Here is a 27,705-nt window from a genome sequence, read left to right on the forward strand (position 1 = left end):
AAAATTGCTGGTTGAATTATAATTATGGACACTTGTGACTTTTCAGACAACTTCCTTAACAAAACGGCAACCTTTGAGCTGCCCACCTCTATGCCGACCTGGCTACATCTATGTTTAAATTGTCCAAGCTATGTGGCTGGCTGTGAGGGAAAATAAATTGATTATTGCGCAGGTCTCTCTGCCCGCAGAGCAAAAACCTCGAAAAAAACAGTACCTCAGCTATCTGAAAGTATGTTTCATTTTCCATCCTGTTTGAAAATGGCAGGTTCTCAGATCGGCGTAAACAGGAAACAGCACGGGATTCTGACGGTTAATTATCTTATGTTTAGCCATTGTCTGCTACTATTAATTATTGCAAAATAAAGACATTTCTTGAATGAAAATAGCGGTCTGTCGGACTCCAACCCAACCCCTGCGACCTCTCCTATGGCTCTATTTCCGTCGAGATAATCTCGCTTCTTTCTTGGTAACATACATATGATATTCCCTTAACCTTCCCAGTAACCCACTAAGGCTGATATATAAGGCCTCTGCTGGTGTCTCTCTCTGACCTTGTCAGGATGCAGTCCGCCGTGGCGCGAGAAGGGCTCCAAGATGATGACTTCATGCTGTTCTCCGGTAAGTGGCTTTGGGAGATGTGGCCTAAAGGTTTAGGGGCACATGTACAATCCCCTATCGCCACCACAACGCCGCTTTTTCCGACGTTGCTTTGGCGATAGGAGCTTCACCTTATTTACAAGGCAGTGTTAAGCCACTTAACATGGTTTAACGCTGCCTTGTAAAAAAGGCCCCCTTTCACGCTATGGTTAGCCTGAAAGGGGTGGGCAGTGGGTAAGCCTGAAAGGGATGGGCAGTGGGTGAGCATGAAAGGGGTGGGCAGTGGGTGTTGCAGTAGGAGTTCCGCCGCAACACCCATTGAGTTTGACACTGCCCCCTATTTACAAGGGTGGCGTACATAGGAGGCAGTGCCACAATTAAGACCAGGGAAAACCTGGTCTTAACTTGGGGAAAGGAGGAATAATGCTTTATTTCTCCTTGTTTTTGTTTTGTTTTTTCCATGTGTGCTGCCTTGTGCAGCACACATGGAAAAAGCAAGCTGCCATAAACATAAACATAAACAATCCATGGAAAGTCCCCTTCCTGTACAGAAAAATCTGTTAGAATAAAATGCCATTTTGTGAGTTTCATGTTTGCTGCATGAAGCAGCACATATAAAAATGGCATTCTAGGATTGTTTATGTGCAGGAAGGGACACCTTCCTACACATAAACAATTCTTCCCTGCATGCAGACTCCCTTGCATTATGGTGCAAGGGTGCCTGCATTGGTGCTTCACTGCTAAATGTAGTAGCAGCGCAGGGGGGAACACAAGGCTGCACCCGATCCTTGTAAATATGGTACAGCCTTGCGTTTCTGAAGTGGCAGAGTGAGGCATTAAGCCATGAAGGCTAATGCCTCATTCCACCAGTTCCTCGTACATATGCCCCTTAGTTATTGACTTTGGCACTGAGAGACATGTATTCGAAAACCAGCTTTCCGACTGGATCACAAATCTGCTTGAATCCTGTTCAATTACTCTGTCAACATCGGGAGTGCTTAGAAACGAAAACCTTGACAAACCATGGTATTTTTTAAAGAAATATGGGATAAAATACCCCCTGCAGTTCACTGTAGGGATTTTGCAAGGTACATAGCATTTCCAGAACCATATAGAGGAAGGAGGCCAATGACCTAGTTCTTTTATAAGGTTATTGAACTCCGAGGTGATTTACAATATCCTTATCATGTATGGCAGGGGGATCTTGGTCCCATATAACACATGGTCACACCATCACCTTTTCAACAAACCACTTAAAACCTTGTGCGTAGCTCTTTGATATGAAAGAAAAAGCATGTCTGCAAATATGAAGAAGAAAAATCAAACCTCTAGTACAAAATTAAACATATCCAAAACATATTAAATACTTGTTAGAAAAAGATATTAGACACAGTTCATTACAAGTCTTTTTTTTAAGATGCCATGGCTCGGAACGGTAGAAACATGCAGAAAGATTCTAGCTTTTCTTTATCTAAGGAGTGAAAAAAATAAACATGATAGTCGAGTTATGACATCTTTCCTTTATAATCATAGTCGAGTTATGACATCTTTCCTTTATAATCAATGACTTGGCGTATCTCAAGTCACTGGTTATAAAGAGATTAATGCCTGCAATTTATACAGGGCAAACAATAATGTTCCACCCTGTTCGTCCTAGAAACTCATAAGATGTTTTCACATGATGTAGAGTAATGCAGCAGGGAGAATGATACCCGTTTTTCTCTGACTTTGGTGCATGACAGGATACTATCAAGCAGTCAAAAACATCTGCTCCCATTGTCTGAGCTCCTCATTGAAATATTTGAGATATGGGGGTTGAATATTTAAAGTAATGCACTTCTAAACATGGCCAATGTTTACTCATTTTTTTGTTGTTGAAATAAGTAATGATTATTATTTGCAAGAGAAATTTACCTGCATTGCTGCTACTTTTCAATAATCTTGTTTTGATGATGTTGAGTATGAAATAGCATGCTTGATTTTCAATGTCCTAGCAGTGTGCACCTGTTAAGCAACATCTAATGAAAACCCTAACTGCAATTTTAGGAAGGCACCATACTTTTTTTATCATATGGTCAGGGAGTCGCCAATGTCCCATGGGTACTTACCATTACATAAAACATCAGTGTCACAGACAATGAAATGAGACCATCTCTTTGGGTTAGGGGTTATAAGAACCATGGGCACATTTATTATTTACACACAAACATTTTTATCATAAAGTTTTGCACAGTAACCCCATTATTTACATCTTGTTAACAAGTGAGACCTAGCCTTAACAAAGACTCTTGTACGTAGAAATCACCTAACATAACTAGTCTGTTCCTGTGCAACCAACAAAATACATACTGTTCCGGGTGATATCATGACTTCCTTTGTGACCCTTCCTCTTACACCTCCTATGTCCAAAGGATGGGCCCCTACTTAAGGGAGGGCCCCACCGCCCCTTTCCCATATCGGAAGCTGTCCTGCCTCAGGAGTTCTTGTGCCGGGGGCCCGGATGCCCTAAGGATACCTGTCACAGGCACCCCTACACCCAGGTTCCTCTCCACCAAGGGCCAGTGCTACCTTGCCCCAAGTGCACATGCGCGGGTGGTTGATAGGTAAGGGCCGCCCCAAACAGCGTGTCCCTGCAGTCTCCTTTAGACTTGGTGCCAGCACCCATTGGATGGTCCAGTGATGCCAATGTACAATTTTTAGAGAAAGGATGCCCTAAGGGGACCCGAAGTGTACCCTCCAATTATGACCTCACCCGCCGACTGACCTAAATACGACAAATCAACAAAAAACACTATAGTATGAAATTCTAAAAGAAAAAGTGTTAAGCATGACATTAAATAGGACACATAAATCCTGAATAACTTCCTGTAAAAGAAAACAACAAGGTTATCCCAAACGTCCCAGATTGTATAACCCTTGCAACTGTAAGCCTCCCGCCTCCTTGGGGATCCTGTTCTTGGTATGATTGATAGGGAAAAACTCTTTAGGCTGTGGGGCTCCCGGCAAGGGCATAAAATGGAGGGGCACCAGATGTCCGTTCTGCTTGCAGCGGGATTAAGCGCGGCGTCGGGACGAAGACTTGGCTGCGTCAACCTAGTTTGCAAGCCGTAGCAGAGAGGTGTTGCCACCGCGCAGCCCTTTAAATATGGGTGGGGTTTGGTTGGAGCAACCTCGGAAGCCTGGCCCAATCACCACTGCCCTTACAATCAGGATTCTGTGCATGGCCCCCTCTTCCCGCTATATTGTCAGCTCTCCAGAGTGGGAGAGTCTCTTTAAATTGCATTCAACGTGAACCTCATATCAGGTGCTGTCCACTAACAGTCGTAAATGTACAAAGTTACAACAGACTTACAGCTTGGGGTTACGCATACTTTTAAGTAAGATCTGTGTAAAACAATGAGAATTATGGGACAGGAGAACTATTGTGCTTGCACTAAATTCCATAGACAATCATTTGTGGAAATCAGCTGCTTTCATCCCTGGTCACCTACCTGGTAAACTAAGCAGTCCCACAGGCAAAGCGACTTGCAACTTTAAATTTCACATATGCATGCAAATTGTTTGATTTCCAAGTGTAAGCCTTCACAAACTCTGATACAGCACATGTGAATTAATGTAATCTGGTGTAATATTACTCCAGTATATTGAATATTAGGCTTGTCTAAATCTCCAGGAGTTGCCCCAAAAACCAGTGAACTTCTTGGTATTAAAAAACATGTCCATGACCCCAGTGCTTTACATGGGGAGGTACAGCCCTGTACAGAGTACACACACTTTTTAAATTTGAATGGAAAAGTCCCTGCACTTCTCAGCACTTGTGCAATACTTTTAATGGGAGAGTACAAGCACTTCTTCAATTTGAATGTGGGAGTACCTGTACTTCTTAACAATTGCACAATACTTTTAATGGGATAATACCAGCACTTCTCAAGAGACATACTCTTGATAGAGAATGCCAACAGTTCAATAGTTCCATTTAAAGCATCACATGGCCCCATCCCATGATGGAAATGGTCAGAAATGGACTCCTTTCTATGGCAGGAGATAATCTCTTACCCTAGTAGAAATAGAGGCAAACCCCGAAAATCGGTTGTTTTAAGGGAAGGGATTTTTCGAAAGGCAACAATAATTCCATAGAGGAAAAAAAATTACAAAATATTCAATGACTCTCGCAGTGGCGTAGCTAGCCCTTAGACTGTCCAGAGCGGTCTCTGCGTTTGCCGCCCGAGGCGGCCACATTGGGTAGTTGGGGGGATGCTGTCAGTTTTCTCGGTTTCTTGCCTCCCCTCGATGGTCACATTAAAGAGCTGACGGGGAGAGATTGCCGCCCGAAACGGCAGGTAAGAGCTGAGGGAAGACTGCCGCCCCTAAATCTTGTGCCACCCGTGGCGACCCCCCCCCCACTTGCTAGGCCACTGAACTCTCATAAAATAGTATTTTCACATGCATCATTGATTCCTAATTACAATTACACATGTTGAAAGCCCTTTTCAAACAAATAAATTGGCATTGGCAAAACCTTTGTAGCGAACGTCAGTTGTGTGCGTTACAAAAAATTTGTACATCTGTGAAAGTGGGCCCGACATCCCTTCTTCAGAGAGTGAGAAAGAAAGAGATACAGAGAAACAGTGGAAGAGAGACAGTGAGTACAAAATAGCAAGAGAAAGCAATAGGGAGGGAGAGAGTGAGAGTGAGCCAGAAATAGAGAAAGCGAAGTAGAAAGAAAAAGACATAAACATAGAGAGAAAGAGAAAGAGAGGAGGAGAGAGAAAAAGTGCAAGGAAGAGACAGAGTGGAAGAGAGTGAGAAAGGAATACAGAAAGAGCACAGATGTAATGCCTGCGTTGTAGTGACATGAGTTGTAATGACATGAGTTGTAGTGACATGCGATGTAACGGCTGCGTTGTAATGCCATGCGATGTAAAGGATGTTGCGATATAATTACTGCTATGTAAAGGTAGTGTGATGTCATGACTGCGTTGTAAAGGTTGTTTCCCGATATAGATATCTCAATTTATTGCTGAATAAACCAAGACTGATGTATCGGTGGATACACAAATTTACAGAGGTGGATACACTTGTTTGACAAAGACTGTTGTGGGGTTACAAAGAACACGTGTCTCAGGTCTGCCCTATGTTAGGGTGTTAACATTTGTATGTGAGTTTTAATTGCACCACCAATATTTCTTGATAGAACTACAGGTTTTATCTGCCACTATCATATTGCCTATATTGGGTGTGTTTAATGTATTAAATCCTGGGGTTATGGTGTCACTGTATCTCTTTATATTTTGACCTTTTAGTAACATTTCCTAATCTTTAAATTAGACTACTGGTTGTAGACAGATATAGAAAATTGCTACAACACTATTCAGTCAGTTACTTTAAGTCAAGTACTCCATGATTAGTTTTGTTAAGCCAATTCCCCAACCTTCTGTTTCATAGATAGGTGTGTTCCAAGTTTGTAACTTCAAGCAAAAAGGAACACTGCCATAATTCACTGTACATTTTAAAGACCCTTGAGTTGGAAACCCTTGATTTACTTTTTTAACGATATTTTGGTAAAATGCCCTTGGTTCTCGAGGTCACTGGGTTTATTTCGGATGATTTGGCCCAAAAATGTGTTATTAGCATTGGTGGCTTTGTGCTTATTTAGTGCTCATATTATTGTGCGTTTATAAGAAAATAGAACATAATATAAAGGGAATAAAAACCTATATATATTTCCTTCAGCGACATTGCTAGTACCTAAGGATCACAGAGCACTGGGACTAGCGGAACCCATGAGACGGAAGTGGGACATCTTGTTACCATGCCTGCTGTTTGCCTACAGGGAGGTGCCTCAGAAGTCCTTAGGGTTCAGTCCCTTTGAACTCCTGTATGGCCACCCTGTTAGAGGCCCCCCAGGATGTGTTCCGCTATGTGCTGGCCATCCGCAACCAGACACAACGCTTCAGGAAGCTCGCTCAGGGGAACCTAGAAGCTAGCCAGGAAGAAATGAAGAGATGGTACCGTACGACCAGAATTCCACTCTGGTCGAATTTCAACCTGGGTAGAAAGTGTGGGTGATGGCGCCAGTGGAGCCTTGTGCACTTCAAGACAAGTGGACTGGGCCATATGAGGTGGTGGAGCGCAAGATCGAAGTAAACTTCCTGGTTAACTTGAGGACTCCCAGGCAGCCCTTGAGAGTCTTGCACGTGAACCGCCTCAAACCCCACTTTGAGAGGTCTGAAGTGACAATGCTCATGGCTACAGATGCTGGAATGGAAGAGGACAGTGACCCTCTCCCTGACCTCCTGGCAGCCAAGGAGCAAGATGGGTCAGTGGATGGTGTGGTCCTCTTGCCCACCCTGACCCCAGAACAGCAGAGGGACTGACGCCAAGTGTTGGGTCAGTTTGCCCCCCTGTTCTCCCTGACCCCAGTTATCACCTACTGGTGTGTCCATGATGTAGACACTGGAGATAGTTTACCTGTGAAACAAAATATTTACAGAGTAGGTGACAAGGTCAGCGCCAGCATCAAGGAAGAAGTTTCCAAGATGTTGGCGCTAGGGGTGATTGAGCCCTCCAGCAGCCCCATGGCTAGCCCAGTGGTTTTAGTACCAAAAGCTGCTGCGCCCGGTGCCACTCCAGAACTCCAGTTTTGTGTGGACTACCGTGGGCTCAATGCGGTCACGAAGACTGATGCACACTCCATCCCCAGAGCTGATGAGCTTGTGGATCGGTTGGGAGCTGACCTGTACCTCAGTACGTTTGATTTAACTTCTGGGTACTGGCAGATTGCCTTAACTGATGAGGCCAAAGAGAGGTCTGCATTCTCAACGCCAGAGGGGCACTTCCAGTTCTGAGTCATGCCCTTTGGGTTGAAGAATGCCCTTGCCACGTTCCAGAGACTGGTTAACCAGGTATTGACCGGGCTGGAGGAACTCAGCGCCGCATACCTGGATGACATTGCTGTGTTCAGCTCCACGTGGGAAGAACACTTGCAACACCTCTGTGAAGTGTTGAAGGCTCTGCAAAGGGCAGGCCTCACTATCATGGCCAGTAAGTGCCAGATAGGGCAGGGATCTGTGGTGTACTTGGGACACCAGGTAGGGAGCAGCCAGGTGGCACCCCTACAGGTGAAGATTGATACCATACTGACTTGGGAGCCCCCAAGACCTAGACAGAGGTGAGAGCCTTTTTAGGTTTCACCGGGTATTACCGATGGCTTGTCAAGGGATATGGCACCATCGTTGCCCCCTTGACAGAGCTGACTTCCAGGAAGCAGCCCAAGAAAGTGAATTGGACCGAAGCCTGCCAAACTGCTTTTGATGCCCTGAAGAATGCCATGTGCACAGCACCGGTGCTCAAGGCGCCTGACTTCTCCAGTGAGTTCATAGTGCAGACAGATGCTTCAGAGCATGGTGTGGGAGCAGTACTCTCACAGATCACTGATGAGGCCTGGGACCAACCTGTAGCTTTCATTAGCCGGAGGCTACTCCCCAGGGAACAGAGATGGAGTGCTATTGAAAGGGAAGCTTTTGCTGTTTTCTGGGCTCTGAAGAAGCTGAGGCCCTACCTGTTTGGGACACACTTCCGTGTTCAGACAGACCACAGGCCCCTCAGATGGTTGATGCAGATGATGGGTGAGAACCCAAAACTGTTTAGGTGGTCCATCTCCCTACAGGGAATGGACTTCACTGTGGAACACCGCCCTGGCACAGAACACACAAATGCTGATGGTCTGTCCAGGTTTTTCCGCCTTAGTGAAGAGAACTCCCAAGAGGGTGGGTAATTCTCCCCACTTTCAGCTGGAGGGGACACGTGTTAGACCTGGCATCTTTGGCGTTGTTTCCCCCTATCTTTCTGCCTCTACCTCCTGTATTTTTGATGCTGTGCTGGATTTCATTTTTGCTGGTTTAGATGCTTTGGGAACTTTGCCACTGCTGTTCAGTGTCAAAGTGCAAGTGCTCCCTGTGTAAATTGTTATTATGATTGGTTATCCATGATTGACATATTTGTGTCACCAAGAAGTCCCTAGTAAAGTGCACTGAGTGTGCCAGGGCTGGTGATAACAAATGCTACTAGTGGGCTTGCAGCACTGATTGTGCCACCCACATGAATAGGCCTTAAATGGTGTCTCAGGCCTGCCACCGCAGTGCCTGTGTGTAGTCTGTGAACTACCATGTCCTCCTGGTCAGTGTCCCCACTGACCAGGCCTAACCCTTCCCTTTCTGTACACAATGGTCACTCCTATAGAAGGCCTAAGGTACCCCCTTGGGCAGGGTGCAGTGTATGTGAAAGGTAGAGCATGTACTTGTGCAGGTGACATGCTCTGGTTGTGAATTACAGCCATTTTCGTTTTTCACTATTGTAAGGCCGTCTTGCCCCATAGGCTATCCTGGGGGATGCTGGCTACAGTGGCTATCAGCATATCTTCCCATAGGAGCAAGATGGGAAATAAAAGTCTGGTATCCCTGAACTCAGAATTTAATAACACATCTTTTAGGAAAGGTTGTTTTTAAATCCTGTGTTTGAGAACAGCACTTTTAGAAAGTTGCTGTTCTCTTGTCTGACCTTTCTGTGTGCCTTGGCCTGTTTGTGAATTGACTGTCTGGTTTGTGATTGACAGGGGCTGGGTGGCTCCCAGAGTCTGAGTGGGCCATCTCTGGGATGAATAGCTCCATCTGCATCTAGAGTGGTGGGAGGGGGTAGCACCTGGGCCTGAATGGGGCTGTGTCTGCCTTTCACAATGCTGGCTCCACCTCCTGCTGGGCGGCTGATGACCCTGCCCCTCTCTCTGAAAGGAAAGGAGAGGCCAGGTAAACAAAGTGCTCAAGGAACACCCAGAACTGGTTCAGACCGGGCTCAGAGCCCTCCTGCACAAAGGGATCAAATACTTTTAGGGGTATAAGTACAGGACCCCTGACTGCAGAAAATTAGATCATCCTGGAAACAAGAAGGGACCTCTGCCAAGGTGAAAGCTGGAAGTCTGAAGAAGAAGGACTGCCCTGTTGTGTGATGCTGGACTGACCTGCAGTTGCTTTGCTGCCTAGGAGAGGGGAAGGACTTGTTGTTGCTTTGTCACCTTACTTGAAGAGATCTCCAAGGGCCTGTTGTGAGCTGGCTCCCTGTTTTGAAGTCCCAGAAACAAAAGGACTTCACCCCCAGCTTCCCTGAGCTCTGCTGAGAGAGCTCTGTCCTTCCTAGAGTGCTTGGGCCAGTTGTGGTGCCTCTGGAAGTTGTACCTGTGCTGGGAAACTGGAAACCAAGATTTGAGAGACTTTGCTACAGAAAAGTTATCGCATCGCTCGCTTGCGGAGCGCATCCCTGACAGTGCAAGGAAATTCCCGCCGCTACGAAGGCCGAGATCATCGCAGCACCTGTTGCCGCTGCCTGAGACTTCCTTCCTTCGTTTGCGGGAAGATCACCATCGTTGCAGAGCCTGTCCTCGCTAGGTGAGATCGCTGCACCGCTTGCTTGCGGACCGCATCACGTTGCTGTGAACATCGTTGCAGAGCCATCGGATCGAGGAGCTGCGAGAGGAAGATCGCTTCTGGATCACACATCGTCGCCCCGGAGATTGTCGCAGCCCCTACAGATCATCGCATCGTACCTTTGCGAGAACAAACTTCCTACGGAACCTACGCACCGGAATCCATACAAGTAATCGCCTTCCTCCCCATACAGACCGGATTTGTCGCAACACGCCCGCTGCTGCAGCGGGCTGTCACCAACGCCTCCCAATGGTCTTAGGAGCAACGCATCGCTTGTTTTCCACCGCACCAGGTTCTGCTTTGGAACTTTGTCGCCTTTAAAGGTACTGTTGGCTAAACGTGATGCAACTGTGAACTTTTCACGCAACTGTGGATTATTTTTATCACAACTTTAAGAACTCTTTCGCAACCATATTCTTGAACTGTGTATGTTGGATTTTTGTTGTTTTAGTCTTGTGTAGTTTAGATTAAATACCTTTATTTTTCTAAACTGTTGTGGAGTCAGTTTGTGGTGTTTTCACTGTGTTACTGTGAGTGTTGGTACAAATACTTTACACCTAGCCTTTGGATAAGCCTGACTGCCTTTGCCAAGCTACCAAGGGGGTGAGCAGAGTTTATCTAAAGAGTGTTTCCTCCTTACCCTGACTAGAAGCAAGGGTCCCTATTTGGACAGTGGTACCTACCTCTGCCAACTGGAGACCCCCAGTTCTAACAGCGGAGAAGCGCCGCTCCATGAGATCATAGCGATCGTCAAAAAGGCTGAACTGTCAAAACGATGCGCTGCAGCTGCTTAAAAAGACAATGACGTCAAGCCGACAGTGTGCAAAGTGAGCTAAAAGAACACTCCAAGGGACAAACCTAGTCCCGCCACAGGACACAAATATGGCTGACGACCCATGAAACCCTCTGCTGGACCTCACAGGCCTTCCAAGGACTCAAAAAGCTCCTGTTACAGATGCAGCAGCCAGACGCACATGGCCAACGACAAACAATGTCCTGCCTTCCACGTTAAATGTTCCTTTTGTGGGGTGACGGGACACTTTTGCAAAGTCTGCAGGTGGAGACCCAACAGCAAGGCTGTTAAGTGTGTAATGTATGACTCAGAGCCCTAAGCAAGGGAAGAGGAGGGTGACGACGATTGCATTTTGTGCATAGATGAACAAGTGTTAGGCATTGAGAGCAGCTCCAGAATTAATACCTCCTGTCTCTTAACCATTGGGGAGGTCCAGATTTCCATGTTAGCAGACTCAGGGTCCCCATTCACAATCACACAGAAAGACATATGGGACAGGGATTTTGCCAACGCCATAGGACACCACCTATACCCTACTGACGTACATCCTGTCACCTTCACAGGGAAAAAGATCCCCATGGTAGGGTTCCGGTCACTACACTTTGAGTTCAAGGGTTCGGAGACAACAGGAAAATTGTATGTGGCCAAAACAGGTCCCTCGGTCCTCAGATGGGTCGACCAAGGAGTACTGGGCATCCAACTCAACCCCGATGGAGAAACGCAAGAACTAATGACTGATGACCCTCCTACACAGGAGGTGGCGAACCTGCGCAAAGAATTCCCCAACTTCTTTGGTGGGACCATCGGACAACTGTCGAAGATTAAACACAAAATCCAGATGAAGGACGGCATGGTACCGGGCAGCCACAAAGTGAGAGTGGCTCGCTCCCTTGGTAGTGGCGCGCAAGGCCACTGGCAAAGTACCCCTTTGCATCGACCTTCGTGAGCTTAACAAAAACATACTGGCGGACAAATTCCCACTACCACCGATCAACGACATGCTAGACCAAACCACCGGAATCAAGTGGTTTGTGACCATCGATTTAACGGCCGTATACCATCAAATAGTGCTTCACCCGTCGTCAAGGAAGTTGACCTCCTTCAATACCACGTTTGGCTGCTACAGATTTCGGCGACTGCCCTTTGGACTGGCATCCTCTGCATCGGTGTTCCAGAAGCTCATGCACAAGTTGTTCAAAGACTGCTTTGACGTCTTATTCTTCCAGGACAACATCCTATTGATGGGTAAAACCAAGACAGAACATGATGAGACCCTCAGCACAGTCCTGCAAACCCTCTCAACCAATGGGCGCATCGCCAAACTGGAAAAGTGGCAGTTCGATCGACGCTCCGTCACGTACTTGGGGAATGAGATTGGTGGAAACTGAATATCTCCGAAGAAAGCCAACATCGAAGACATCTGGTCGGCGCCCAGGCCTCGAACCAAAGACGAAGTATGCTCGTTTCTTGGACTGGCAGAGTTCTATAGCAAATTTGTCAGGAAAATTGCAACAAAGATTCACAACATGCGCCAGCTGCTGAAGGAGAAAATCACGTTCCACTGGTCGACAGAATCTGCCGCGGAGTTTGAGACCATCAAAAGTGACATCTGCGATGCCATCCCCCTGCAAGGTTTCAACAGCTCAGCCCCCAGTATACTGACGACTGGTGCCAGTGAAAAGGGCTTAGGGGCGGTTCTATTGCAGCGCTCCAAGGACGGCACGGAAGTCACCATTGCGTTCGCGTCCCGCTCCCTTGCGCCCGATGAGGAAAATTCAGCGTCATTGAGAAGGAAATGCTGGTTTCCATCTGGGCCATGGAGAAATTTCGGCAATATCTCTGAGGCTTCAAGTTCACGCCCTGCACAGACCACAAGCTGCTGAGCAGGGTCCTCACGTTCAGCGGGCCCACTAAAGCGACTCCACGCATCACCAAAATGATGATCCAACTCCTCGATTTTGTCTATGAAGTGGAATACATGCCTGGCCACAAGAACAAGTATCTGACTTTCTCAGCCGTTCTGCCGTGATGGAAGTTGCCCCACACGCCGACAACTGGGAAGAATGTCAAGTGGCACTCACAGCCGATCAAGAGTAAATCATCAGCGCGCAAGAGTGGCAGATGGCCTACGAACGTGATGCAGATCCCTCCAAAGTAAAGACTTTCATTACCTAGGGCTGGTCAAAAAAGAAGCACTTGAAGGACGATCTCGGGAAGTTTTGGGAAGTGCGTGATGAGTTATCTCTCAGCGACAATGCCACGTTCCTCCTCAGAGGGGACAAGGTTGTTCCCCCAAGGATCTGCTGGACCTCCTCTTCAGCATACTGCATGAAGGCCATCTGGGCATTGTCAAATCCAAACTCAGGGTGAAGCAGTCATACTGGTGGCCAGCGGTAGACAATGCAGTGGAAAGATTTGTCCGGGCATGCCAACATTGCGCCAATGCATTCAGAGTGCACAAGGTGTTAAGACCCCCAATGTGAGAATTCACTACGCCCACAAACCCATGGGAAGAACTGTCAGTGGACATCTTGGGCGCCATCCTGGGCCCATGGGGAGTAATAGTCCTTGTCGACCAGTACTGAAAATGGCCAGAAGTAGACATTTGCGACTCTGCAGTCGCTGATGCCATCATCACATTCTTGACAAACACATTCTTATGGGAAGGAATTCCGAGAATCATCACAAGCGACAACGGTCCCCAATTCACTTCGGTAAAATGGATCGCTTTCCTCAGGAGAAATGGCATCAAGAACTAACACACGCCATTGTACCACCCCGCAGGCAGCGGTCAAGCAGAGAGGTTCAACAGAGTGATCATGGGGTCAGTCCAGGCCGCCATCGGCGCAGGCAAGAACTGGGAGACGGAAGTAAAAAAACTGTTTGGGCCTATCGCATCCCTCCCACCCTCACAGGGTACAGCCCATTCCAGATATTGCGAGGAAGGGAACCATTCACGAGAGACAACCTGGTATGGCTGGACTTAAAATTGCAAAGTAAATGGTCACCGGCAGTGGTTCGAAGCAACATTCTGAAAGCTCAAAAGATCTACAAAGACCATTACGATAAGACACATGGAGTACAGGAAGTCTCTTTAGCCCGAGGGGACTGGGTGCAAGTGAGATTGGGTCACCACAGAAAGTAAGACGACAGTAAATTCAGCCAGCCTCTCCAAATCAGAGACATGTATTCTCGATCTGCATTACTGAGCGACAACAAAGTATGGTCCCAAAGCCGCATGGCGAAGAGCAACAAGGTCCTGCAGTGGCAGACAAATGACTCAACCTCCACAGCGGAATCCCAAGGTGAGGCGGTGGATCTGGTTGACGACAACCCCACCAATGGCACCAGGATTGGTGGTCCGAATGGGGGGACAGCGGGCCGTGCTGAGTCCATAGCAGTACAGGACAACCACACCTTCGCACAACACACACCACCCCAGAGGCCCGACCACACAGACACCCTATGGATAAGACAGAAAGCATCCACTTCACAAAGGTAACAGCCTGGAGGGAGAAACACATGAGAAACAGACATCAGGCACACGCACCCGCACAGGTAGCTTAGTAGTGTGACCAAATAGGTACAACGACTTTACCACATAGACACACTAGTGGCCTTTCCATCCCTCCCCCCCAGGAGCCCTAGCTGGAGCACATACGCCCCCCTCACCGTCACATCCCTTCCCCACCCTGCACCCCTCTAGAAACCACTGTTCCCTGCAGGCAGCAGCAAGGTTACTCCAGGGCTCCTCCGTTGAGGAGTCACCCTGCAAGATTTTGTGTTGACTAACCCAGGTACAATCATTGTTCTTGTAAGCGTAGGTAGTTGTTTGGACACGCATTATCTATTTCCTGTCTAGTTCCTGTCCTATTGTGGTAGCGTATCTTTCTGGTTGAGCGCGGGGATGCCCAAGGGTAACCAGGCGCTATATAAATCTCTAATAATAATAATAATAATAATAATAATAATAATAATAATAATAATAATAATAATAATAATAATAATAGGCATTGTTGTTAAAAGGGGGAGATATGTGGTGTCACAGTCTAGTGCTTGCTAGACATGTGACGAGAGCGGTGCCTCATGGGATACTGGAGGCACCCGCTGTGTCAGAGAGTGAGTGCAATTGTACGGGGACACTGTAGAGAGCACCTCCTATGGTCTCCCTCTGTTGAAGGAATAAACTACGTGTCACACTATCCGCTGTCTCCTGTGATTATTGCTGGGGCACGTTATGCACACTACAGTGAATTTTATGTGTTATGAGTTCCTTGCCTGTGACAGAAAGCAATGTGAATATGTTCAAACATATTTTAAACTTGCTTTACACAAAATATAAGATAGGTTGCTGCACAAAAATAGTTTGCTTTAATATAAACAAAGCGCTTCCAAAATATGGATTTGAGTGAAATGCAGACTTATCCTAGTGCAAACATGTTTTATACCTGTCCATTAAAATCACACACTCCGCGGCTCACTAGGTCAACTTACAATACCTCTCAACAAGAATTGTCTTCAAGTGACTCTTGCAATTAAGCTAGTACCAACTTTCAAACAGTCTTTACATTTGCAGATTAAGCAAAGGCGCAATGCTTTTTTTGTAGGCATGCCAGACTACCTCTTCAAACAACTACAGGTAGTGAAAAATGCTGCAGCCAAACTAGTGTGCAACAAAGACAAATTCAGCTCAGCGAAGGACTGCCTAAAACAACTCCACTGGCTGCCCATGCATCAAAGAGCATGCTTCAAGCTCCTTGGGCATGCCCACAAAAAACTTCATGACACAGGCCCCATGATCCTCCAGAACAAAATACACTTCTACACTCCCACCAGATCACTAAGATCACAACACCATGAACTTGCCGAAACGAAAAGGATAAATAAGTCCTGAATGGAAGGAGGCACCTTTTCACATCTCGCAGAACGGCACTAGAACAAGCTTCCAGTCGAACTCAGGCTGACTAAAGAATATCACATTTTTAGGAGAAAACCTAAAACACACCTATTCCCCAAAGACTGATTTCTGATCTGCCAATCTTGCAGATGCTACAGATCACCACAGTCCTTAGTTGCCGTGATATCCCTAGGGATGAATGTAGCGCTCTATAAATAAATAAATAAGTTGGAGGATTAATTCCCCTTGAATCCTGAGGGTCCCTGGGGGCCAACTAGCTCACCAGGTACCTCCGGTAAATGCTACAGAGCTGCATTGCAGAGAGGTGTTCTGGGGCCACGACCCTTTTTACACCTCTCTGCAACACAACTCTGGTGCGCTTACTGGAGGTTCCTGGTGGGCTTGTTGGCCCCCAGGGACCCTCAGGATTCAAGGGGATTTAATCCCCAACTTAAAACGCCCCACAGGGTGCTTTTGCACACTTTTCACATCAGGCCACGCCCTCTCCCTTCACCACTGTGCAAACGCACCCCATGGTGCATTGTAAATTGGGAGCCAACTAGCCCACCAGCTACCTCCAGTAAGCACCACAGAGCTGCGTTGCAGAGTGGTGTAAAAAGGGGGCATGGCCTTGACCACCTCTCTGCAATGCAGCTCCCCGCGGGATTGCCTCTTTTTTTTTGCGGGAGGGGTCTGTGTGGCTCCACTCCCTGGCCACTTCTGGCCACAGGTACCCCATCCCCCAGGGTTTGGCCATTATTTTTATTTTATTTTTATTTTTGAGAAGGAGGGATGTCCGGCCCCCCTCCCCAGGCCAATTTTGGCCCCCCTGGGACCCCATCCCCTGGGGCTGGGCCATTCATTTAGGTATTGCCCCCCTCCCGGGCCACTTCTGGCCCCAGGGACCCCATCCCCTAGGGCCAGCCCTTTCCATTGGGGACCCTGGGGGATCATGGGGGGAGCCCGTGGGTGGAGCTTGCAATGCCACGGGAGCAGGCATTGCTATTCCACAAAGGGAGCTGCTGACATGCAGCTCCCCTTGTGGAACAGCAATCCTGCTTTGCTTCATTGAAGCAAGAGCAGGTTTCCCTGCTCACACTTTTATGGAGCAAAGCAGAGTTTGCTAAGGCAGGGTGAGAGCTGTATGGCTCCCGCCCTGCCATAGCAAACAGCAGTGTCCCAGGGGTGGCCACCCTGGGACACTGCAGGAGCCGGCCTTGGAGGGGGGTGGTCCCCAGGGCCTTCGAGGGTTCCAGGAGGGGGGCCACATGGCCCCCCTCCAGTATGTTCCGGAGTAATTTTTTGGCCATCTCCAAGTGGATGTCTGCTAATTGCTTGCAGCTCAATGCCAGTAAGACTGAAATCTTGTTGGTTGGGCGGGATGGCGAGCTGTGGAGTGAACAGTGGTGGCCTACTACTGTGGGCCATGTCCCCATCCCCAAACAGTTAGTAAAGAATCTGGATATTTGGGTGGATTCGGCTCTCAGCTTCCAGGCCCACACCAAGAAAGGGGCAGGAACCTGCGTGGGCTTACACCACTGTTAGGATACTTTGACCCGTCTACTCTGCAGGTCATCATCCGAGCTGCCATCTTGTTGAGATTGGATTATGCCAACTCGATATATTTGGGGGCTAATAAGTCAGATATCCTTAGACTGCAGAGAGTCCAGAACGCCACAGCCAGAACCCTTCTTGGCCTCCCGAGGACTTGTTCCATTTCTGATGCCATCCGCCAACTTCACTGGTTGCCGGTGGCAAGACGGGTGGAATTCAAATCTCTTTGCATCGCTTTTAAGATCCTGAAGTCCTCCTCTCAGGCCCACCTGGCCTCACTGCTCTTGCCTTATACTCCCCCCTCGCAACCTCCGCTCAATGGACCAATACTTGGCGGTGGTTCCCAGGGTGAAGAGAGCACGGGCGGGGGGACATGCCTTCTGCACACTGTCTGCCAAACTTTGGAATTCTCTTCCACTGTCAATCCGTAGTCTAAACAATTATCTGGCATTCCGCAGGGCAGCCAAAACCCATCTTTTCCCCTCACTTTTAGACTGTTTTGTTCTTTGGTGGCCCTCCACCTCTGAGTGCTATTAGAGCAGTGACTCCCCTTTGCTGGGGCAGCTGTGTGCTCTATAAGCCATATAACGTAACATAAAGTGTGTTTAAACCCCCGGGGAGGTGGTGGTCTCCGGGGTGTGTGGGTGGGTTCAAGCCCCCCAACACATTTATTTTTTTCAAAAAGCAGAGCCCCAGGGAGGTGGCAGTTCCCAGGGCTTGCGGGAGACCATGAGGCCCTCACCCTGATTATTAAAACAGCCCCGGGTAGGTGGTGGTCCCCAGGGCTTGGAGTGGCCCTAGAGGCCCCCCTAATTATTAAAAAAGCTGCATGCCCTCAAACATCATTAGGCTGTGGGGTTTTAGGTTTAAACCTATAATAACTGATAAAACCCCACTGAAAGAAAAATAGACCTCACCGGTGAAAACATATAAACACTGAAAAAACACCTGGACAACCACAAACTAAATGCCATTCAAAGAAAGGAAAACGAGAGTGAAAGAGTCATGTTTTTCTTCCTGAAGGCGTCAACACAATGTAACTTTGTTATACAAGCTAGCAGAAAGAAAGACTGGCTAACATTATTCTGCTTGAGTTTTGTTCTTTAGGGGTGCCACTAAAATATTGTTTCATCTTCCTTTTACTTTTTCAGTTTTGTGGCCTTGGGTCTAAAGATGCAGGGTTAATTAATTGTGTGCTTATATAGCGCAGGAATCACTCCCGAAGGGGTACCTCCGCGCTTCGACCGCTGCGAAACCCTTTCTGGCTTCCCTGAGAGATGGTCCTTTAGTGGGTATCTCCAGGGTGAGACCAGGCATCCCCGGCGGGGCCATTAGTGAAGATGAGGCAAGCTAGTGCCCAGAGTTTCCGAGTGTGATCGCTGATCAGAGTGGGCACCGAGGCGAGAGAATTATCGAGTCCGCTGACCCTGGTCCAGAAACCTGCCGCGTCGGGAATCGAACCCTGGTCCCAGGCCGTCCTCTGCTCTCGGGTCTGCCGCCTCTAACCAGTGAGCCACACTACTTCTACTTTTAGGTTTAGTTTAATTATTTTATAAACTATACAGAATCAGGAAATATCAAACTCATATTTGATATTTTGGCTGCATTTGATTCTTTCACTGATAAGTGAAATGGCTGGTTTTATAAACATCTTTCCTGATATGTGTCATCACATTTACCCACAGAGAATGGGTAAAAACCCTTAATACATCAGACCATAGTTTCTAGTGGGTCAGTATTGATAGTAGGTGAAATGCCAACACCTCAGACTTTAAACATTCAATCCAAGGTATAGTGACCAGTATATATATAACCAAGCATCTGGGATAGTAGTGAAAACATGACAACAGACTTTTGGAAAACATGAAATGCAGTGTCACTTGTAATGCTCTGCAAAAAAGGTTCTTTCCAAGTTAAACAACGATTGAAGTGATATTGTTTGTATTTGCAGTGATTCGGCTACGTATATAAAAAAGTTGTGGGATGACCTGTCAAAAATTGATACCCGAGCTGAAGTGATTCCCTGTAGTAGATCCTTGCCACTTGTTAGATGGTATGCTGAAAGCATCTTTCAATCTTAAGAGTTAATGAGGGATGCTATTGACTTGTTAGTCCATTCTGGTGCACTGTTTTCTTATGCAAAGGAACTAAAATGCAAATATTTATCATTGCGTGCTTTATGAGGCATCAGAGAAAGAGTCATCCCAACTGTGCCCCTTAGCTGATGGTTCTCAGCCCAATGGGCTATGAATGCTGAGAGGGCCTTTTCACAGAAGCTTACATGGAAAGGAAAGAGCGAGCGCACATGATCCAAAGACTCACTGAAGAAGTATGGTATGGTGTACTACAATAAGATTAATTTGCAAAAATCTATTTGGACCTCATATACACTATAAGTACACTGTCTATATACCATATTCTTTCAGTGCAGAAAGCAATCAATAACAAAAGTAAAACATTTCGTAAACACCAGAAAAACACTTTTTCGGTTGTTTTTAGTGGCGCGAAAATGTGTAACCACTGATAAAAACAGATTTTTAAGATATTGAAAACACTGGAAAAACCCCACCAGAATTTACCAAAAATAGAAACTGAAAACAGGAAAGCCTAAACATCATTAACAAAGCCCCGAGAGGTGGTGGTCCCTGGGGCTGCAGGGGACCCCCATAGGCCCCCATCACATATTAAGGCTTGCCCCAGGACCTGGCCCACCCAGAGGCTTAAATACTTTTCTACATTTCTTTGTTTCTCGGCCAGATTCGCGACCCCAGCGCAAATTTGCCCGATTTAAAAAAAAAACTTTTTGGGACCTCCTGAGCAGGCCTCGAGGTCAGGGTGTTTCTACCCTGCCCCCTTTTCTTGCTTTGTGTTGACAGCCAATCAGAGTAAAGCTCATGCCCGGGAGGGTTCGCGAACTGACTGCTGCCCTAGATATCGAAACTTTTTATTTTTCTAATTTCTCAAGAACTACGAAACAGATTTACACCAATTAAACAAAAGGGCTCTTTCTGAACCAAGGGCTACCTTTTTGCCAAATTTGGTGAAATTCCGTTCAGCAGTTCGGGCTGTAGCTTTGACTAAATTTTCCTATGGAAAATAACATGGGGTCAACGCATTTTTTCTCGGCCCCCGCTTGACGATTCCCCCCCAAACTTTTAGGACTAGAGCTGACCGGAGCGCCCCACCAGCTTTGTAAGTTTCACGAACATTCGTCAACTGGCGCCAAAGTTATTGAGAAAAGAAAAATCGCTTTTTGAATAGAAACAAGGGCCTAATTATAACTACCTACTGAAGTGCTCGGCGCACTGTGGTAACTTTTGGAAGTCTCAATGCTCTTGGGAAGACGCCGAGCCACCGCAGCTGACAGCGCATCGAAAGGCCATTCACATTGGGAGATGACTGCATCGCGTCACCTCTGCCTACTAAGGGAAGTGACACTTGGGCGCTGTTAGTATTGTTGGTAGGGTGTAGGTAAAGACAGATGACCCCCTAACACTACAATGACCACAATCCTGGGAGAGCTGCGGACACCGCCCACTGGGGCAAGGACTTCCACTAGTGTATCTGCAGCCAATCAACTCGTAGCTGCGGGTTGAAATTCATCTTCCCCTCAGTGGCAACCGTTGTGTGCAGGTGAATTCTAAAAACATTAGGCATCCGAAGAAGGCACGTTATGCCGAAATGCATCATGCCGTTTGTTTCCTGACATTAAAGGAGGTTTGTTTCAACTTACCTGTGTGGGCTGACGTCTTCTTGCTGGAGAGGTTCGTTTGTTCATATATATATATATATATATATATATATATATATATATATATATATATATATATTCCGTCTGCTTGTGTAAGCCTGCAGCTCCTCCAGAACAGAGGGCGCTTCGTCGTACGGACCACCCAAGCAAGGTCCGATAATAATCAGCAACAATTCCTTAAAGTAAGGATGACAAAGCCATGTTCTTGACAAAATAACAGTTTATTTGTCAGCTGTCGGACGTGTTTCACCTGACCTGCAGGCTTTCTCATATATATATTACCCAGTGGGGGTCACCACTGGTTAGGTATAGTTAGGTCAGCTTTTCCAGAGGAAATACATTGTGTGTTGCTAATAACTTTAGCACCATTGACGAAATTGATGAAACTTTCCAAAAATGTGCTCTTTGTTGCTTAGTTTGCGCGTGGAAAGTTTCGGGGTCATTCATCATGCACGGGGGTGCAAGAAAAATGGGGACCCCAAAATGCAAAATCCCAATGCATTTTCCATGGACTTCTTTAAGAAGCACTACATCAAAAGCTGCTAAATCGAATTACACCAAATTTGGCAGAAAGCTAGACCGTGCTCCGCAGATTGTGCTTTTAGTAGTTTGGTGTAAATCCGTTCATTACTTTTTGAGAAATGATGGTTTAAAAATATTTGTATATCTAGATGGTTGAGTCTGCAAGAAGTTTGAGAGAGTCTTGCGAGAATGCCGATTTAAAATTAGAGTGTTCTGATTGGCCTAGGGAGCTTTTTTTCCCTAGGGCCATCTCACTCCCATGGGAGTTAAACTATCTCTAGAGTGAGCGCTCTGATTGGCTGCCAGCATCATGAGAAAAATGTTGCTGGCAGTCATTACAGGACTCAGGGACCTAGGAGGAGGGATCCAGGAGGACAACCTCCTGGTGCCAAAATTAAAAAACAAACAAATTTTGACATGATCCCAGGAGTCCCATGGGATAGCTGCAAATACTAAAAGCAAAATAGCGGCTTGAAATATTTAAGGGGAGGGAATGCATGGCCCCCCTTTCCCCAAGCCTTTTTCATCCCCCGGGGTTCCGTAAAATTATTTAAATTTTAAATTCGGACCCATTTTAAGCCTCACAGAATCCATCCCCGGGACCCAATGTAATTATTTAGGAGAGGGGTCATGCAGCCCCCCTTCACCAACCCCAGGGACCCCAATCCTCCAGGGCCCAATGTATTTATTAACAGGCGGGAGGCCTCGTGGCCCTCCTCTCTAAGCCTTAAAACGGTCCTGGGCACTCCATTACCCAGGGCTGCAACTCAACTTTAAAGGGAGGAGGGCCAAGTAGCCCCCCCTCCCTGAACTTTCAATGGCCCTATGAACCATCCTCCGGAACAAGCTTATTTGCTGTGTCCCAGGCAGGGATCCCGCCCTCAGGGCGCTGTAGTTTCCCTACCTACACTACTGCAGGCAGGGAAACATGTGTTTGCTCTCGTTTGGCAGGAACATTTTCAAATCTCCTGCCAAATGGGCGCAAGTACTAAGGGGCTGATAATGACTAGGGCGGCCCATAGTACTGTCACAGCTGTGGTGGTGGTCTGAGCACCGCTGGACTGGCGATCCGACTGCAGTATTACAAGTGCAGCGGTGGGAACGCCAATGGCCCATCGCAACCCCCATGGATCATGTATTGCGTGGCGCAGCGGGCTGAGGCTGCAATATCCTGGCAGTGCCACTGGAGCACTGCCAAGCTTATTACGAGTTGCCTCACTGCACTCCTTTTTTATGGTTGTAAGCCTGCCATGAAAAGGGTGGCAATGAGGAAACTCAGGGGGGCTTAACAGGGCCTCTTGTCACTTCTGTGCATGGGGGCATTTGGGGGGTGCATGTTGTGCATCCCCTGTTACTGAATGGGAAGAAATGCACAACATTTTGTGGGCTGCAGCGGTCTCACGGCAGTGCACTATGTGCCGTGGATATGCACCACCGTGGGACCATCGCAGCATCACCACCTGCACAGGATTAACTCGTAATCCGGTGGGTGGTTTAAATACTGGATTGGAGGTCTTGCAGCATGTCGCTGTAGGGGCAACCTGCTGCAAGACCACACAACTTGTAATCAGATCCTATGTCTGCTCCCAGTCAGCGAGAGCTTTAACCCCTTAAGCGCTGCCGTCAGCCAATGGCAACGCTACCTCCCCAGTGCTGCGCACGACCGTTGGCCGACGGGCCAGCGCTCGTTATTCGAACGTTCAGCACTGGATGCTGAACGTTCGATGCAGCTATGAGGTTAAAACATATCCCACTGACTGGGAGCTGGCTTTTGCTCTTTGTCCCTGCTCTGATTCGGGCATGGAAACAGAAGAACATATTGCTCCCACCTGGAGGGTGCATAAATAGCTGCCCCCCCTTGGCAGGAACTATGCGTGCTCCTTCACTATGTGGGGAGCTGGCAGGGGCTGCAGGGGTCTTGGGCTCCCTCCTAGGCCCCCAAAGTTGTGCTTGGTAGATGCCCCATGTGGGCACAGGAGCACCCACCTCTTTAATTTGCAGGCCCCAGGGGATTGGGTCCCCAGGGTCAAAATAGGCTTGATGAGTGGGGTATCATGGTTTCCTTTCCCTTTTAAAAAAGGTAGACCCCATGGGATGGGTTTCCTGGAGCCTGAGAAAGCTCACGGACGGTGGCCGCACGACCTCCTGCCTTTTAAAAAAAGTTCAGCCCTGGGGGAAGGGGCCTTAACATGTGTAAATGTTCAGGGAAGGGGACTGTGCAACCACCCTCACCTTTATTTTACCTTTCGGTCCCGGTGATTGGGTCCCAGGCCCTATTTAAGCACATGGAGTGGGACCACACGCCCCCTCCCTTTATTAATTACTTGACACCGCTGGATTCTGCCTCCAGGGCTTAATATGGCTTGGGGAAGGGGACCACATGCCCCGTCCCTTTAACAGAAAATTGCCCCGGGGTAGGGGTTTGGCTTTACGCATGGTAATAAAATATTACATCATATTTAAAAAAAGCCTGGAAATTCACTGAAAAAAACAAAGCTTAAAGTAGCGTTATAGTTAGGTGTGATAAAAAGATAAATTTTTGTTTAAAAAAACACCTTAGAAATTCACTGAAAAAAATGAATGGTAAAGTAAATTTATAGTTCGTGAATATGTCAGTGACAACATTAAAGTTTTGAACTAAAAAGAACTATAGAAATTCCACAAGTTGCGCCCTCGCTATCCACTGCCTATGACCTCACATATTACATCACTAATGACATGTTCTATGACATCATTTATGTCATCTCAAAGAACATAATTGATTACATAACTGATGACATCACTAATATATATAGAAATAGATTATATTATAGATAGATAGATTGAGGAGAAAATAGATAAAGGAGGCAATAGATAGGTAGATAGATAGAAAGATAGATAGATAGATAGATAGATAGATAGATAGATAGATAGATAGATAGATAGATAGATAGATAGATAGATTCACTGAAAAAACAAAGGTTAAAGTTGAGTTATACATAGGTAAGTAAATAAGATATTAACTTACATTAAAGAAAACTTAGAAATTCCCTGAAAAAAACATTGCTTAAAATCAGTTATATGTAGGTCTTCTAATATTAAAAGAATATTATTTTAAAATCAAAGATTGAAATTCACAGGAGAATAGGAGGCAAGATGGCCGCGGGAGGGTTGTGGTGAGCAGTCGCACCTAACATCTCTCCCATCTAGATGCAAAACCAATGGAGTAGAGGGAGCTGAAATGATAGCGCTAGATCATTCGGATGGCTGTTGACTTTACCTGCTTAAAGGACGGACCCAGAACTGAGAAGTGCGGTGTGAAGTTGACTACTAGTCAGCTCAAAAGCAGAGCGGTGGCGGAATTTTGCAGTCTCAAAAAGGCGCTTAGAACGCTCACAGGTAATCTGCTGAGGCAAGTGATTAGTATATCGGCAGCTGGACTGAAAGAGATAAGCGGTACACTACGCACAAAAATGCCACTAAGGTCGGCGAAGGCTGATAAAGCTGACAAAACAAAAAGCGGAGATGGGAATGAATCCAATAAACCAAACTCTAGCGGTCCGGAGATTCCCGCCGTAGCGAAACCACAATTACCGATGAAGAACCTGGGCGCTATTAGGAAAGTGACAGTCCCTGTTACAAAAAAAGAAATTGGATCAAAAAAAGGGAAACCACTTGGCGGTGAGGAGAGCGATACAGTAAAAGGACGCATAAAAGTATCCGAGAAGCCGGCGTTGACAAAACCAAAAAACAAAGGTACCCCCCATAGGCAGTCCACCTTACCAGAATCATTCACCCGCCCAGTCAATGCAGAATCGGCGGGCTTAGCAGCGGCAGCAGCAGGCACCCTCGGGAATTCAGAAACAAATCCTGGAGCCGTTCGGCAGAGCGTCCTCGAGGACGCAGCGGCAGCAACAACAATGGGAGCTGAGGACGTGGCAGGCGTTGAGTCGGCTGTTGCTAAGCAACCGCTCTCCGTGAGCCTCGAGCAGGCTGAGCGAAACGCTGACAGGAGCGAGGAGGAGAAGGCAGAGGCGAATGCGGGGCAGAAGACTCTGAAAGATGATGAAAAGAACGGAGAGATCGAGACTCCGCGGAGTGCCAAAGAAGGATTTGGTGTTGTCATTGAAAATGGTAAGGGGGCGCCAAGGGGGGCTGAAAGCTCGGATATGCTACAAGCAATTATGCAGGTGGAAGCTGAAATACTGGCCAAATCTCCCAACCCCACATGGGGAAGTTCAGTAAGTTTGGTGGCAGAAAATTCAGGAGCCGGTATTCTCAGGGAGAAGGAAGATATATGCTCATTGGAGGGGGACCATTTTTTCTCAGTAAATGAGGATTCTGACTTTGTACAGCAGGAGAGGGTGACAACAGAGGAAGAGGAGGAAGAGGAGGTAGAGAAGGAGGAGGATGAAGAGGAAGGTGAAGAGGACTCATGGTCGGAATCTACCTCCTCAGGAACTGATATAGGTAAAGATTTAACACAAAAAAGGAAACAGATAAGGCGCTCCAGGCACGAAAGATCACCCACAAGGGGCATCGAGAGGAAGCTAGACTGGGATTACTCGGCAACATCACAAACATATCAGGAAGAGCAGGAAACCGGCTCAAGGCAAGATGGCGCACTAGGAATGGTTTTTAACATGTTGAAACAAATACAAACCGAAGCGAGGTCTACAAGTCGTAAAACAAGACAAGATTTCAAAAGGATTCAAACAACGCTTCGAAAGACAAACAGGCTATATGAAGGCTTGGCTGGGAGAGTTGCTGAGGTAGAGGAAAGAACGGGCAAGGTGGAGGATGACGTCCGCAGCTTCAGCGAATTTAAGTCACAACAGGAAAAAAAGGCGGACGATTTCCTTTGGAAGATGGAGGATTTTGAAAATCGTCAAAGACGCAATAATGTCCGCATTTTGGGGGTGGCGGAAGGGCTTGAAGGGCAGGACCCCAGGGGGTTCGTGGTTAAACTACTAAAGGACGCTTTTCCTGAACCCAGTGGCAGTGGGAGGTAGAGATCCAGAGAGCGCATAGGTTCCCCTTTGTCCTGCGTAAGCCATATGGAGCCGAAGGGGGCTCTAAAGCAACTCTCCCCAGAGCAATTCTAGTGTATGTTGGGAATTTCCTGCTTCGGGAGGAACTTATTCAGAAAGCCAGACCAGATAGCAGAAGAACTGTGGAAGGGGTTACTTTCTTTACAAGACCGGATTTTTGTCATGTGCCTGTTGAGAGGAGGTGGAGGCTTAGGAAACTGATTCCACAGTTCCAGGCCTTGGGCTCAGAGGCATACTTGTTATTCCCAGCCAGGCTTAAAGTGATCACAAAAGGCAAAGTCAGGATGTTTATGTCAGAAGTGAAAGCGGAAGAGTTTATTCAGGAGCTGGGAAGGGAGAAGAGATAAGGGCCTTATTCAGGTGTGGGGAAAAGTTATACCAAAGGATTTGAGAAAAAGGTTTATGCGGTAAAATAAGAAGGACATGATGAAGGTGGGAGAGGGGGGCGACTAACACAACCAGGAAGCGGCCACACATAGGTCATTGCTGACCTATTTGCCTGTAGGGAGGGGGGGAGGGAGGGAAGGGGTGGGGAGAGAGAGGGGAGGGGGTGGGGGTCAAAAAATCAGTGGAAATGTATAGTTTGGAGTTGTCTTTTAGCACACGTTGATTGCACATATAGTTTGTTATTTATATTTATATTTTTGAGAAGAGAAGGGAGGAGAAAGCACGGAATAGATGGGATACGAAGGATGAGCTGGATATGCAATACACTATGTCTTATAAATTAGTCTCGCTAAATGTATGTGGATTAAATGATCCGAGGAAGAGGGCGAATGTAGCAGCCTATATTAGAACTCTACAAGTGGATTTAGTATGTCTACAAGAAACGCATATAGAGGAAAAGCAGATATATCTAATGAATCAATTGGGCTTTGATGTTCTCGCAGCTAGCAGGCAAGGATCTAGGACAAGAGGAGTTGCAATTCTTGGGAAAATAAGGGAGGTGATAGTCAAAAGAAAGAGGACCAATGGGGGAGATGGGTCATAGCGGAATTATATTTCAAAGGTCTCAGGTTAACATTGGTAACCGTATATGGCTCCACGGAGGATGATCCGGAGATATGGCAATTTATAGATAC

The 27,705-nt window shown here is 47.0% G+C and overlaps 1 protein-coding gene across 1 annotated transcript in view; it reads left to right on the forward strand.

Moving 5' to 3' along the window:
* The first annotated feature begins 498 nt into the window (after positions 1–498).
* Positions 499–27,705, forward strand: part of LOC147748428 (hepatic lectin-like) — an 82,785-nt gene continuing 55,578 nt past the window's right edge. Inside the window, exon 1 of the mRNA XM_086961475.1 lies at positions 499–618. Within this exon, the coding sequence (XP_086817601.1) occupies positions 561–618 (58 nt within the window). The 5' untranslated portion in view covers positions 499–560. The remainder of the gene's footprint in view (positions 619–27,705) is intronic.

The sequence above is a fragment of the Lissotriton vulgaris genome, chromosome 1_1 (genome assembly GCF_964263255.1).
Source record: "Lissotriton vulgaris chromosome 1_1, aLisVul1.2, whole genome shotgun sequence".
In the NCBI taxonomy this organism is placed as follows: Eukaryota; Metazoa; Chordata; class Amphibia; order Caudata; family Salamandridae; genus Lissotriton; species Lissotriton vulgaris.